Below are 15,838 nucleotides of genomic sequence, written 5' to 3'. Positions count from 1 at the left end.
TACCTGCTGTCCGCTCCGAGCTGTAACGACCTGGTGTCCCAGTGAGTAGCTGCAATAGACGCTTAAATAAACGTCGAAATAAACGCCTTTAAGGACGTTCAAAATTTTTTTTTTTTTTTTAACGGAGCCAGCGGGAGGGGGGAGAAAAGGAGGGACCTGGCACCACCAGGTTTGCACTTGCTCAAAAGAGCCCTCAACCCCAGGCCTCAACAAAACCTAAGGATTAGGCTTGGAGGCCTAGCCAGAGCTGCTGCTGTGTGTGACCACCATCTGCTGAGATAGAGAACATACTGGGGAGTTTCCGGCAGCACATGACCACATATAGGGAGGCAAAAGTTTGCTCTCTATCTCCACCTGCTGGTAGATGGACACAACCCACCAGTCTATGGATTGATCAGCTTGATGATATGGAAACAACAACAAAAAAAAGAATGCAAAGAGAAGCCTCCCTTACTATTCCTGATGGTCTATATACAAGTCAGGAATGGCCCCCAGTCGCTCTTGCCCATATCAGCTCTACTCTCAAAATGGCTGCCAATTCTTCTTGTGCAGCAGTCTCACAAGATTGACACTAGAGATCATGGCAGACATTCTGAGAGCAGAGCAAGCAAGGGTAGGAACAACTAGGGATCATTCCTGCTCTGACTACACCCCTAGAATGCCAGTGACTGTAAGATAGGTCCAGGAGGGAGGGGGACATGAACAGGACAAAGCACAAATTTTCAGCTTCACTAAAAACAAGCAGCCAGTTTCTGGACAAAAAAGGCTTTTGGGCCAATTTCAGCACTGTAACCATAATTGAAACTGAAATTTGATTGGACTTTAATTCAAATCAAATAGATGACAGGGGGTCTTTTACTAAGCCGTAGTAGTGTTTTTGGCTGGTAAATGCCAAGACGCCCATAGGAATATAAAGGGTGTCTTGGCGTTTACTGCCAGCTGATTTCTACCACGAGCTAAAAATGCTACCATGACTTAGTAAAAGACCCCCTTAATAATTAAATTTCATAATTGTGAAAAGTAAAATGAGTTTGCTTATATTGCAGCGTTCCATTCATTCCAGGTGGCAGTACTAACTAGCATTCTCCAAACAGAATGCATGTTTTGGGGCTTTAGTTTTTCTTCTTTTTCTCTCTCTTCACACATGGTCACATCTTTTTATATAGATGAGTTCTAGTAGCATGGTAGTCCTGGAGAAAACAACGTTTTTTTTTTATAGGTTATACCTTTAACTGAAGAAAAACAATGTTGGAGTGGATTTTCAGATGAATATGGTCTAGAACGCTGATACACATTTTCCTTTCTTAGGCCAAATAACCTACAAAAGGTCCATTGTTCTCGGAAATCTAACCTGCAATTGCACTTCAATTTTTCATGCTGTATATATTGGACAGAAGTGTGATGTTTGCCTCAGTTCTCAAAGAAATGCCTGAACCCTTTAAAGATGCATAAGAGTGAAGTTACATTAGCTAAGCAGGAGGGAAAGCCTCAAGCGCTAAATTAAATCCAGAACAAAAAATTGAAAATCTATAGGATTTAACTTAAAACTAATTCTATTTCTATTTTAACAAGAAAGTGATTGTTACTTAACACATTTGCATAATATTTATGTTTGATGTTGTAAATCGCCTTGTTATATTTAAACAAAGGGCGATATATCAAAACTTACCACATCGTAGGTCAATATAATCTGTTTGACCATGATTCCTGCAGCAATTTTAGCACTGACTGTATTTCTTATCCTTTGGAGTCCACTCTAAATATTTTTGGGGTTGTTGTTGATCTGCATGTAACCTATCAATCTCAGGTGTCCTCTGTGGTTACTAATCTTTTAAATTACTTTGGAAGCTTAAGTGTGTTAGTCTCTTTTGTCCAATCTCTTATCTTGACCCAACATTATTGTAATGCAGGGGGTAAAGAACGTATCTTAAGGAAATTGCAAACTACCCAGAATACTGCGGCTAGACTTGTCATGCATGTACCAGGCTTTGAGAGGGATACTCCCTTTGCTGATACACTTGCATTAGCTTCCCATTAGGGACAGGATTTTATTCAAACTCTGTGCTCTCATATTTCAGATTTTGTATGGTATTGCCCATGTCTCTACATGTTGCCCCTTGTTACTTTGCCTTCTTGCAATTCAATCTTTGTTGCAAGAGACTACCTACATCTTCATTTTCCTACTGTAAAAAAAGTAGTTTATGAATCTATATATTCAGCTTTTCATACCAAGGGGACTAAATGGTGGCATTCCTTGCCGAAAAGTGTAAGACCCAACATGATTATTTGGTTTTTCGTAAGTTTTTGATATCTTTCCTTTTCAAAATATTTCTGTCAATTGATCCTGGTGCCTAATCTTCCCCTTCCATTCTCCCTATTATGATTTATTATTTATATAATTACCATTCTTTCCTTATTGATAAACGTGAGTTTACATATTTTGATTCATATTTTGTAATTACTTCTTTTTTGCTTGTTAGCCACATTGAACTCAAAATTATGCAGGGAAAATGTGGGGTATGTCAAACAAATAAATATTACCACACTTCGCCCCGTGAAATAAGAACTATTAATAACGATCTTCAGCATATACATTCCTCTTACAATTTTACTGTGCTTTGAATCCCTAGTATGTTACCTTCCGAATGGTGGATTTCTCATTGGTGTAGGAGGGTGAAGTTTCCCAGGACTACCAACTCATGAAAATCATTTTTCAACACTATTCCAAATTTTTAAATAGCAGCCTACCTTCTTATACTAAACTTTTTTTCACACACTGCTTTACTGTTTCCATTTTGCACGCAGGGAAAGGGAATGGGACTTATATACCGCCTTTCTGTGTTTTTTGCAACTACATTCAAAGCGGGTTACATATTATATACAGGTACTTATTTGTACCTGGGACAATGGAGGGTTAAGTGACTTGCCCAGAGTCCCAAAGAACTGCAGTGGGAATCGAACCCAGTTCCCCTGGATCAGAGTCCGCTGCACTAACCACTAAGCTACTCCTCCCAGATTTACCTCTTTAAATGCCGTTGGACCATAAACAGGCCCGATCGTTCCAGCGACTTCTACTGAAATATCGGGGGGGGGGGGGGGGTGAAGGGGGATGGGGTTAATTGACAATCAAGTTTCCTAACAAATGGTATCTCTAATTCTCCTTTCTTCTTATGTCTTACAGACTGGCTAGGACTATGATAGAGTCCCTCTTCCAAGCCTGCAGAAATTAAAGAGATCGGTATTACTCTCCTTACCTTTGCCCGCCGAGATGTTACTGAATCGGATCTGAGCCGGCTTGTCCCGATCCTGATAGGCGCCTTTACCCTTGGCTCCAGCGGAAGGAACCACCAACCCTTTAGGAGAGATGTTTTCCGGCATCTCTGCGTTCTAGGACCGGTGACCAAAGTCCAACACTGACAACTGACAAACGGATGGCCGCAGATTCCCTACGGCAGGATTCCTCCCTGTCAAGAAGCTTCCAGATCGAACACCGGTTGCAAGAGGGCCTAGCTCAATGCAGCAGCGACTGATGACGTAAAACTGGCGTCTTGAGCGGCGCCTGCATGGTTTCTCCACGCACTATTTCATACTTCTCAAGTCATCAGCTAGAGAAGATTTGTTCAAGCACTTCGAAGAATATAATATAAAAATATAAGCTTATGTAAAAGTCAAATCGGAACACTTAGAAAACAAGGAGGTTGGATGAAAACCTCCTCGTACACAAGGACCACTTTTTTTTTTTTTTTCAGTTACTATGGTGACTTTTTCATCCAACCTCCTCGCTAGCAGATCCAGGGGTGTTGTAGTCCATAGGCTGAAGCCAGTGGGCGGAGCTTGACGCCATTTTAGGACACCCAAAACTATAGCAAAAGATTATTAGAAACTAGTAAAAAAAAAGGCCCGTTTCTGGAACGAATGAAATGGGCGCTAGCAAGGTTTTCCTGGGAGTGTGTATGTTTGAGAGAGAGTCAGAGTGAATGTGCGGGTGTGTGACAGAGTGAGACGGATTGAGCTAGCCATTGAAAGCAATGGAAGTAAAACCTGGCTGGCTCAATTACTTCCATTGAAAGCAATGGAAGTAAAACCCGGTTGGCTCAATCCGTCCTCCTTTTTCTGGAGCCATATCGTAACCCTATCTGTGTGACAGTGTGTGTGTGAGAATGAGACTGTGTGACAGGGCCCCCTCCCCTGTTCCTAATGCCCCTCACCCCGTTCCCTCCCCTCCTTTTCCTCCTCCTTCCCACACTTTGGGTTCCTTAAGGCTTTCAAAAGTGTATGTACCCCCGTGGCCCTAACGCCCAGTATCCGGATACCCCACCGCTTTCCTCCTCACCCCTCCCCCAAGATGTAATACTTTCACGTCCTTCATTTTTTTTTTAAAGTGTCCTATCTACCCTGTGTACAAATGCCCGGCATTCAGATTGTGTTCCTCTCGTAAATTTTCATTTCTTTCATTCATTCAGAACTTGCCCCCCCCCCCCCCTGAACACTTTTGGTTCCTTCAGTCTTTTCAAACTGTCCTATGTACCCTGTGTGCTAATGGCCAGCATTGAGATTGTTTTCCTGTCCCAAATGTGCATGTCTTTCAGTCATTCACAACTCCCCCCCCCCCCTTCTCCAGTTTAACACTTTGTTTCCTTCAGTCTTTTAAAACTCTCCTATCTACCCTGTGTCCTAATGGCCAGCATTCAGATTGTTTTCCTTTCCCAAATGATCATGTCTTTCAGTCGTTCAGAACTCCCCCCCTCCCCCCATTTAACACTTTCGGTTCCTTCAGTCTTTTAAAACTCTCCTATCAACCCTGTGTCCTTAATGGCCAGCACTCAGATTGTTTTGCTTTGCCAAATTGTCTGTCACTGAGGTCAGTGCATGCGTGCTTGCCTTGCAGACCACTTCCGGCAGGCACGGTCCCAAGCACATCCTGTTGGAGGTGAGAATTATTATATAGGATAAGGGACTGGCTGGCTATGCCTGGTCCATCTGTAACAACAAGTCTAAAGCTATTCCAGTTGGATAAGCAGTGCCTTAAAAGGCGGAGGACAAAAAAACATTTTTAAATATATATATATATATATATATATATATATATATATATATATATATATATATATATATATATATATATATATATATATATATAATTATTATTATTTTACCTATTTGACAGCTTTTTAATTTATTTCACACCTTCCAATATCTAGATATAAATATAATGAAATGATAATTGCATATCACTAAACAGCTTAAAAAATTATTATAGCTGGTAGAAACAGCAGCTATAACCTCTGTATTTTGTGCTAATTTTTCTACACTGTTCTATACAATACAGAAGGCGAGATTTCAGTGAGGATATCCTGTTTCTTGATGGGTTAATCTTAATTGTTGTTTTAATCGGCCTTGGGAAGCCTGGTGTTATAAAGATTAATATATTGAAATTAAATGGAAGTAAAATTAAACTCTCCTTTCATTGGGGCACATGGAATCACATCTGTATCTGTTTTGTAGAAGTTTACATTTTAGATACACAAATGGATTATTCTGTTTTTAGCTATGTTTCAGGGACACATGGTTGTATAAGTCAAAATACAAATAAATATATTGTTTCATGAAGATCTTTGTTTAAACATAACTAAGGGCCCTGTTTACTAAGCCACGTTATAGCCGCATTAGCATTTTTAATGCGCGTTAACCATGTATGTGTGTTGTGAACATACCTACAATATCCTTATAGGGACCTACATGGTCAAGGATGACGTCAGAAGAAGGCGGAACACAGCGAAGGGAAGGCTAGACGTTGGGAGCGCCGCCTCCTTCCCTGACGCTGCGCTGCCGGAACCGCCATGGAGGTAAATTTAAAAAGAAAAAAAAAGAAAAGGGATGTTGGGGGGAGAGAAGAGGGCGGGCAGTTGAACAATGGGAGCGGGAGGGCAGGGGAGAAACGAGAGCATGGATGCAAAGGGGGGGCATGGATGCGAAGGGGGGGGGGAGAAGAGGGCGGGCCAGGCTGGGACATGGGAGCGAGAGGAGAGAGAGGAGCATGGATGCGAGGGGGGTCATGGAAGGGAGAGAGGGGAATTGCTGGATAGGGATTAATGGAGGGGGCAGGGGACAGAGGAGCATGGATGGGCATGGATTGGGAGGGCAGGGCTCAGGGAGAGAGGGGAATTGCTGGAAAGGGATGAATGGAGGGGGCAGGGGACAGAGGAGCATGGATGGGCATGGATTGGGAGGGCAGGGCTCAGGTCAATGTGGCTTACATTTAAAAATACAGTGACACAGAATAATAGAATTCAGTTATGTCATGGGAGCAAATAGATGGATATGTCTGAAGCATTTAACAAAGATGAGATTACCATATATACCCAGCTGGGCATTTAAAAGTCGGTCTTTTAATGATGACGCATGTTCAGATAGCCATAAGTATAGACAGTTATTAAAATATTATCACATGCATACACCAGAATAGGCATCCATACACACATTGCAAAAGTAAACAACTTCTACAGAGTACATCCAAGACGTAATTTTTATTTGTTAATTTCCATCTTCAAAAATTCCAGACAGATGATGTACAGATCAGCAGGACACAAAGCAGTCCAAAACAAGTAAAAAACAAACAAACAGCACAGTTTAGACCTAATTGTTCAACCACCCTTAGAATTCACCTTTGGGGTTAAAAAGCAAACCTATGTGTATGTAAAGACTGAATAAACGAATTAAAACGTTTATAACAAATGCCCTTAATATGTAATACTTAGTATCAATAATGAAACAGTGATGGAATATTCACATAGCAAGCAGGCAAGCCAATAGATTTATTTTCCATTGAACATAATGAACTTTGCATGAATTTGGCGGCTAATAGTGTGCTGAACTGAACAATGTTTGCACATTTAGTCTGCCTCTGGACAGAATTTCTGCATAAAGGAAGCCCCTACCTAATTATTCAATACATATCTATGAAATAGTAGTAAAAAAAAAGAAAAAAAAAAAAGGGCATTTTTATAAGATACCACTCATTCTACTGAGGCAGCTTGGGCAAAGAAGTCATATTTGGTGTTTAATTTTGCAGTCCTGTAAAGTGGAGGAATGCCATCTGGTTTTAATTACTCAAATGTCTAACTTTTGCTAGACTAAGAGTTTAGAAAGGTCAGTGAGAAATGAAACTTTCTTTGTCCCTTTTTGAGTGATGGACTGTTGATAGGTATTATTTACCACATCTGGATACCATTATGAGCCAGGCATATTGCAGGCAGTTTAAAGGATTAGTCTAATGCTGGTTAGAAGGAGATAGAGTAGAGATAAATAATTCTAGATATTCTAGATGAGTTAGATTTTGTCTTATAAGGAATTCTGATTTCTGCTTATTTTAGAATATGTTTTATTCTGTGTAATTAGTAAGTTCTATTTCTATGTAGAATATCTTTTAAATCCAGTGGCTGACTTTTAGAGGTCATCATCTGGTTTGAATTATCCACAGTACTAGCGAGTTCTGTGTAGAAGCTAATAGGTGAAAGAGGTCAGGGAAAGTCTTGATTAATTATAGCTAAGTGAAGGACTGGTTTTCTGAAAGTAATAATAAATGTAGGACTGGCCCCTTAGCCCCTCAATGAACCTAAGTTATGAAGTTGATTGGGAATTTAATAATAATAAAATGCAAGCGATAGGTGCCACAATGTCTAGTGTGAGAGGCCCCAGGTCATAGGTCAGTTTAGGAAATATCAAACCTATGTAACTGATATTTTTAAGTAATGTGTAAGTAATAATTAGTTCAAGGCAGGGTAATCAATCTATTCTTTACCATCTGGTGAGAAAGGGGGGCTAGAGAGGTGTAAGACCCTATATAACTGAGAGCAGAAGCAGCTTACGTCAGAAGAAGGAGAGAGACAACAGAAAGAAGAGAAGGAGCTGAGACAGAAGCCATAAGATCCAGAGAGCTGAGAAAGAGAAGAAGAGACCTAAGTGCTGATGTCCTACTTTGTTTGCTGGCAAATAAAGAAGACTTCTCTCTCATTCTGGTGTGTGGTGTTTGACTCTTGAAGTACCACAGATTCTGCTAACAATAGTGGTAATTCCTGCAACACTACAAAACAAAAAGAAGCAAGTTACCAGATGCCATCTTTTTTTCTTTTGATGTAATCACAGAAAAAAAAATGTTAAATGGTCCCAGTTTCAACCTAATTAATATTTTTCTTAATTGTGCTTATACATAGTAAGTCTGATTGTTAAGTACCTGATTCTCTTAACATGATGTCTGTTTTGGCGGCCCTTTACTAGATGAAAACATCTGTAAACGAATACAGGGAGTGCCTATAGCCTGCCCCTCTAAATGACACAATGACTTAAAATGTCGAATAAATTAGTACCCTAACCGATTAAACCAATACTTTCTCTGTGTACATCCGTATGCTGCACAAGCTAGCATGTTTGAAATATAAGTGAGATTAAATAAAAATGCTACCAAAAAGAAAGAACGACAACGAGGTGCAGCAGCCAACAGGTTTGCTTGCTTTGTTTTGAGTGTACTAGATAACGGCTGCGCGGAGAAAAGGAAACAAAGTCTAACCTAAGTGTCTTCAACGTTTTGACGTCATCCCGGCTCCTGTGTTTTTCAACCTCTTTGGGTGGCAGACCAGTAGATTTCGGTGACCGGTTCACGTGATAAACTCACGTGACTTGTCATCATCATGGCCGATCTGGACAGCTCTAAATCTTTGAGTGCCCTGCTGAATGGAATTGTACAGCGCACTTATTTCAGCAACACGGAAATCAGCGAGGAGTTGCTTAATCGAGAGCTCTATCCTCAGTTATCTCCACATGAATTCCGGGTGCTGCTGGATAAGATGAGGGGCGTGCTCAAGGTATGGGGACAACGTCAAAGACCTCTCTTTATTTCACCTTTTCTAGTAATATAAAAAGGGAGGATGTTTTTATTTGAGAAATTGGGGAGCGCTTATCGTGTATCTTAGGTGGGAAATGCAGAAGAACAGAGCATGCCATAATAAAAATTGAAGACTTATAAAGGTATTATGCCTACCTAACTAATAGTAAATAGTGAGTCAATGTTGTTATCTTGTTAAGCCCAGCAGGCACCAACACTTAGGGCCCTGTTTACTAAGTTGTGCTGTAGTGTGCGCTAAAAATTAGCACGTGCTATCGCTAGAGACATCCATATATATAGGTGTCTGTAGTATTAGTGCACCCTAAAAGTGCCAGCACACATTTATTTTATTTATTGCATTTGTATCCCACATATTCGCAGGCTCTATGTGGCTAACATAGCTCCGTTATGGTATCACCATGACTGAATAAACATATACATTAGTAAACAGGGCCCTTAATACATATATTTAGGGTTTCTATGTGCATAAGTAGCACTGCTGAATATACAGGGTAACCCTCCTATATATTTTTTGTAGTTTTCTCAGCAACTGCTTTGAATTTCATCGAGAAATTTGACTTAATTATTTAGTCAGCATAGTTACATATTACTCTTAAACAACATGTAATTATCTTAAGATATGTTAATGTTACTGACATTTTAACATTACAACCTAGCGATTTTTGCACATTAAAAATGTTTGAGCTAAAACATCATTCTGATTATACAATTTTGTAGTTACTGTGAATGCTCAAGGTGTCCGCTCCCAGTTTTAACATAGGCCTTGGTTGCTTTGGGATGTTCTTAACAGCCTTTGCGCCAAAACCTTGTTCATACAGTGTCTGAATTCTCATTTTGTCTGCCACTGACACATTGCCCCTTGATTGCTGTTCTGATCCGAAATGCTTTTAAAGAATTTATCTGCAAAATTATCATATTATCAAATACAAATTCAAATAGTTTACGTCACTGTGATATCATTAACAGTAGGCTGCTATCCTTTTTTTTTTTTTTAATAATGCTAATTTTACAGTGCAGACATTTTTGAATGCACAAATATCGCTGGGTGGTCATGCTAAAAAGTCTGTAACTTTGCCCAGTTTAAAGATGAATCTCATTCCACGTGGCATATAAATGTAGATTGTAACAGCAAATAAAGCTGTAAATTTCACATTGAAATTCCAAGCAGTTGCTCAGAAATCAGCAAAAACCTCTAGGGGTTACTTTTTTTTTTTTTTTTGCTTCACCCTGTATGTATTTAGGTGTGCTTGTGCTTGCACTTTCACTATGTGTTTGGCCAAATGGATGTCTTACCCTTTAGCGGTTGATTATAGCGGCTAATCCTCTCATTCCATAACGCAAGTGCCCAGATTCTGCAGTGTCAGTATGTCTGGGACTATGTCTAGGTGTTGGGCTCCATGACAGCCACCCTGGAGGTAGTACCGTGGGTGACGGCTCACATGCATCCTCTGCAGCAGGCATTTTTGTACAGATGGTCTCCAGTTTCTAAGGAGTTCCAGCGTTGCCTGCTGTGGCTTTCGTTGGCAAAATGCAGTATGAGCAGGCTGTGCCAGCCCAAACTTCAGTGGGGGTGCTGTTGGTGGTTATGGGTGCCAGCCTCTCGGATTGGGGGCTCATTGCCTCCACCGGTATGCGTAGGGGTATTGGATGGAGACAAGTGGGGTGGTCCATCAGTTGCCTGGAGCTGCGGGCCGAGTGGAAGGCTTTGCTGGCCTTTCAGAGGCTGCTGGAGGGGTAGCTGGTCCGCATTCTATCGGACAACACTACGGCGGTGGCACACAGAGCAGGGTAGTGGCGGCGGGTTGAAATTCTGAATTGGGTGGAAGGTCACGTTCCGCTGTTGTCGGCAGCGCACCATTACTGACTTTCTCAGCCGACATCTTATTGACCTGGCAGAATGGGAGCTGGCTTCAGGAGCATTTCATCAGATCTGCCTCAAATGGAGGACTCTGGAGAGTGACCTGATAGTGACTGGAGTGAATGTCAAGGTGCCCAAGTTTTGAACAGAACAAAAGAGCTCAGTGCCATGGGTGTGGATGTCCTGTTCCAACCTTAGCTGGAGGCTAAGCTACTGTGTGTGTTCCCCCCCCCCCCCCCCCATGGCCATTGGTCGGCTGGGTGCTTCACAGAATAGGTCTTCACCGGGGTCAGGTCATTCTGATAGCACCAGATTGGCTGCATCAGCCTTGGTATGCAGACTTAGTTTGTGTGCTTCTTGAGGAGCCCTTTTAGGTTCTGTTGGTGCTGGGCCTTCTTCATCAGGGCCCAGTTGTCATGGAAGCTCCCTCCCGCTTTGGTCTTACGACTTGGCTCTTGAGCGGTTGCAATTGAGAAAGAAGGGCTATTCTGACGTGGTCGTTATGACATTGCTTCGAGCTCGGAAGCGTTCCACTACTACGGTGTACGCCTGTGTGTGGTGAACGTTTGAAGCTTGGTGTGCTGCTCACACCTGGTCTCCTCTTCAGGCGTTGGTATTGCAGACGTTGGTTTTTTTGCTACTACTACTACTTAACATTTCTAGAGCGCTACTAGGGTTACGCAGCGCTGTACAGTTTAACAAAGAAGGACAGTCCCTGCTCAAAGGAGCTTACAATCTAAAGGACGAAATGTCAAGATGGGGCAGTCTAGATTTCCTGAATAAAGATATGGCGGTTAGGTGCCGAAGGCGACATTGAAGAGGTGGGATTTGAGTAAGGATTTGAAGATGGGCAGGGAGGGGGCCTGGCGAATGGGTTCAGGGAGTTTATTCCAAGCATGGGGTGAGGCGAGGAAGAAAGGGCGGAGCCTGGAGTTGGCGGTGGTGGAGAAGGGTACTGAAAGGAGGGATTTGTCTTGAGAACGGAGGTTACAAGTAGGAGCGTAGGGGGAGATGAGGGTAGAGAGGTAGGGAGGGGCTGCAGATCGAGTGCATTTGTAGGTTAATAGGAGAAGCTTGAACTGTATGCGGTACCTAATCGGAAGCCAGTGAAGTGACTTGAGGAGAGGGGTGATATGATTATATCGGTCCAGGCGGAAGATAAGACGTGCAGCAGAGTTCTGAACGGACTGAAGGGGGGATAGATGGCTAAGTGGAGGCCAGTGGAGTAGGTTGCAGTAGTCAAGGCGAGAGGTAATAAGAGAGTGGATGAGAGTTTGGGTGGTGTGCTCAGAGAGGAAAGGGCGAATTTTGCTAATGTTATAGAAGAAGAAGCGACAGGTCTTGGCTATTTGCTGGATATGCGCAGAGAAGGAGAGGGAGGAGTCGAAGATGACTCCGAGGTTGCAGGCAAATGAGACGGGGAGGATGAGGGTGTTATCAACTGAGATAGAGAGTGGAGGGAGAGGAGAAGTGGGTTTGGGTGGGAAGACAATAAGCTCGGTCTTGGCCATGTTCAGTTTCAGGTGGCGGTTGGACATCCATGCAGCAGTGTCGGATAAGCAGGCCGATACTTTGGCCTGGGTTTCTGCAGTGATGTCTGGTGTGGAGAGATAAAGCTGGGTGTCGTCGGCATAAAGATGATATTGGAAACCATGAGATGAGATCAGGGAGCCCAGGGAAGAGGTGTAGATTGAGAAAAGGAGGGGTCCAAGGACGGATCCCTGAGGAACAACAGAGAGCGGGATGGGGGTGGAGGAAGAACCATGAGAATGTACTCTGAAGGTCCGGTGGGAGAGATAAGAGGAGAACCAGGAGAGGACAGAGCCCTGGAACCCAAATGAGGACAGTGTGGCAAGAAGTAAATTGTGATTGACGGTATCAAAAGCGGCGGATAGGTCGAGGAGGATGAGGATGGAGTAGTGGCCTTTGGATTAGGCAAGGAACAGGTCGTTGCAGACTTTAGATAGTGCCGTTTCTGTCGAGTGTAGGGGGCGAAAGCCGGATTGAAGTGGATCGAGGATGGCATGAGAGGAGAGAAAATCAAGGCAACGGCTATGAACTGCGCGTTCAAGTATCTTGGAGAGGAAGGGTAGGAGGGAAATTGGGCGGTAGTTGGAGGGACAGGTAGGGTCAAGTGATGTTTTTTTGAGGAGAGGTGTGACTACAGCATGCTTGAAGGTGTCAGGGACAGTTGCAATGGAGAGAGAGATGTTGAGGATATGACAGATGGGGGGGATGACAGTAGGAGAGATGGTGTTGAGTAAGTTGGTGGTGATGGGATCAGAGGAACAGGTGGTGCATTTCGAGGAGGAAAGAAGATGGGCGGTTTCCTTTTTGGTGATATCAGGAAAAGAGGAGAAGGAGGCCTGGGTTGGTTGGTTGAGGGAGTGGGTTAAAGGGTGAAGAGGAGGAGTTGGTTTGGTGGTGAATTCGAGGTTGATTTTCTGCACCTTGTCATGGAAGTAATCAGCCAGTGATTGAGGAGAGAGTTGGGGTGGGGGGGTGGGAGTGGAGGGCACTTTGAGGAGGGAGTTAAGGGTGGCGAAGAGACAACGAGGGTTAGAGCTGAGGGAATTAGTCAATTGGGAGTAATAGTCCTGTTTGGCGAGGAATAGGGAGGACTGGAAGGAGGATAGCATGAATTTGTAATGAATGAAATCAGTATGGGTGCGAGATTTCCTCCAGAGGCGTTCAGCCGATCGGCCACAGGAGCGAAGGTATCGGGTGCAAGGGGTCAGCCAGGATGGACTGCAGAAGGGTTTGGCTTACAACTTGCTGCAGATTAGCTCAGTGGCTGAAGAAGGCAATTGCTTTGGCGTACATAGTGGAAAGTTGGTCTCCTCCAGATGTGATGCGAGCACATTCGATGCGTGTGCATTCAACTTCGTGGGCTGAGACAATCGTTCTTTCATTGCAGGGGATTTTTTCGGCTGCTACTTAAGCTTTCCATCTTTCTTTCGTGACTCATTATAGGATCGATGTGGCTGAGCGAGGTGACATGCAGTTTGGGGCAACTGTCTTAGCTCAGGTTACCGCTGCTTCCTATCCAGTTTAGGGGATTGCTTTGGTATATCCCACCAGTTTCTGGATTAATCTGCTGCAGAGGATAAGGAAGGAAAATTATACCTTACCTGATAATTTTTTTTCCTTTAGTCACAGCAGATGAATCCAGGATCCTTATGGTTGCTCTGTTTTCCATCAGGTCTTGCAGATGCAGTGGTTAAAAAAAAAAAAATCAACTTTTCCTCTTCAATTTTGTTCTCTAGAGTTTTTGTACTCTGGTTTGTTGTTCTGATGTCATTGTGAGGAAGGTTGACATGTTATGTTTTCTATCACTCAGCTTTATGATGCTACATATACTGAAGGACTAATTTGCTGGATGTCCAGGGTCAATGTCTTCAGTTCAGTGTTTCTCTAACTCCACCTGCTGGTAGGCGGATATAACCTACCAGTTCCTAGATTAATCTGCTGCGACAAAGGAAAGAAAATTATCAGGTAAGGTATAATTTTTCCTTTTCCTCACTGCCTTCCATATTCTCATGAGCAGGGCAAGAAACAACTGTTTAGGCCTGTGGTTCCCAAACCTGTCCTGAGGGAACTCCATTCCATTATACCTACTATGATTAAATAATTATATGCTTTAATAAATGGAAAAAGACCTTAGTGGTTTTAATGGCCCCAAACTAGGCACATTAAAAAATCTCTCAATAAGACTACCATCTTTGGTCAACCCCCCCCCCCCCCAAAAAAAAACAAAAAACAAAACCTTGTTTAATATAATCACACTCTAAAATATTTGAATGTATTTTCATATCTAATTTTAAAGTTCACCAATGAGCTCATTTTCAAAGCACTGAGACTTACAAAGTTCCATAGGTTGCAATGTAACTTTATAAGTCTAAGTGCTTTGAAAATATGCCTCCAAGTCAATTATTTTATTTTTGATTCACTGTTCATTATTAATGCAAAACAAAGATACACTTTTCTTTTGCAAGGTTCACAAGGCCTTACGGAGCCATCCGTTTAACTGATTTCAGCTTTTTGAGGAGCCTGTGTGTGTGAATCCTGAGGAATGTCTGCCTTCTTTGCTACACAATTCTTTGCAATCTACTTAAAAATCAGTTGTAAGTAAAACTGACTTCTTAGAGAACATTGTCTAAACTTAGGTTGTAACTCTTACCTTTCTATACGCTACTGCTGCTTTGCAATGCTAGATCTAAAATGACACCAAAACATTTAATAGATGCCAATATAGGGAGTGATAACTCATTTAATCCTATGACTGCCCTTTAACGTACCCAGCGTCCGTATTCGTAAAACTGCTGTACCTTAGCACCAGCAGCAGATGAATCCAAGAACTGGTGGTTGTATTTGTCTGATGAACAAAATAGTGAGGTAGAACCAAGGAGGATATCAGATTGTCTATTTGTAACAGCTGAAAGATAACCTGACACGGCCGTATTTCGGCATAAATGCCTGCCTCAGGTGTCAAGTGGATCTCTGTTGTAATGGTGGAAATGTTTAACAACATAGAAGAATGTTGTCAAAGTTCTAGCTGTAGAGTTCATGCAATATCCTCTATGGGTCAGTGAAGGTAATGAAGATATCCTCCTTGGTTCTACCTCACTATTTTGTTCGTCACTCACGGTTACATGAGGTTTGCTCCTCCTTTTCGCTTGTCTTGGTTGTATTTGTCTACCAGCAGATAGAGATAGTCAGACTGAAGGCAGTGATACCAGACGGTCAACCCCTCCATCCATTAGTATATCTCTATCTCCAGCAGGTGGTGGATGGATTCTCATCAGCTTCTGGATTTGACTTTGCAGGGAGTTCTGGGTGGTGTGGCCAGTTGAGACAGGGGGTGGTTGGCCAAGGGTGCCTTCTTTGGGGGCATACCTGGTTTTCCGGGTCCCTGCCTCACCCCAATATCCCCCTTCTCCCAGTGCCTGGCTTGGCTGTCTGTGGCTGAGGTTTCCTTCCTCACAACTGGGAAAACAAAAGCCAAACCCTCAGCCTGCAAAAAAAAAAAAAGAGAGACAGATACTAGAACACAGAGTTCTGTGCACAGTGCCTGAACA

The 15,838-nt window shown here is 42.6% G+C and overlaps 2 protein-coding genes across 2 annotated transcripts in view; one reads left to right on the top strand and one right to left on the bottom strand.

Annotated features, from left to right (window-relative positions):
• The window catches only part of CCT4 (chaperonin containing TCP1 subunit 4), a 119,921-nt gene extending 116,402 nt beyond the window's left edge, over window positions 1-3,519 (bottom strand). Inside the window, exon 1 of the mRNA XM_030196167.1 lies at window positions 3,255-3,519. Within this exon, the coding sequence (XP_030052027.1) occupies window positions 3,255-3,378 (124 nt within the window). The 5' untranslated portion in view covers window positions 3,379-3,519. The remainder of the gene's footprint in view (window positions 1-3,254) is intronic.
• Window positions 3,520-8,665: 5,146 nt separating this feature from the next.
• COMMD1 (copper metabolism domain containing 1) overlaps window positions 8,666-15,838 on the top strand; it is a 314,539-nt gene continuing 307,366 nt past the window's right edge. The window contains exon 1 of the mRNA XM_030196165.1: window positions 8,666-8,861. Within this exon, the coding sequence (XP_030052025.1) occupies window positions 8,688-8,861 (174 nt within the window). The 5' untranslated portion in view covers window positions 8,666-8,687. The remainder of the gene's footprint in view (window positions 8,862-15,838) is intronic.

The sequence above is a fragment of the Microcaecilia unicolor genome, chromosome 3 (genome assembly GCF_901765095.1).
Source record: "Microcaecilia unicolor chromosome 3, aMicUni1.1, whole genome shotgun sequence".
Classification (NCBI taxonomy): domain Eukaryota; kingdom Metazoa; phylum Chordata; class Amphibia; order Gymnophiona; family Siphonopidae; genus Microcaecilia; species Microcaecilia unicolor.
Note: the sequence above shows the minus strand (reverse complement) of the source record. Positions and strands in the feature narration are given on the sequence as shown.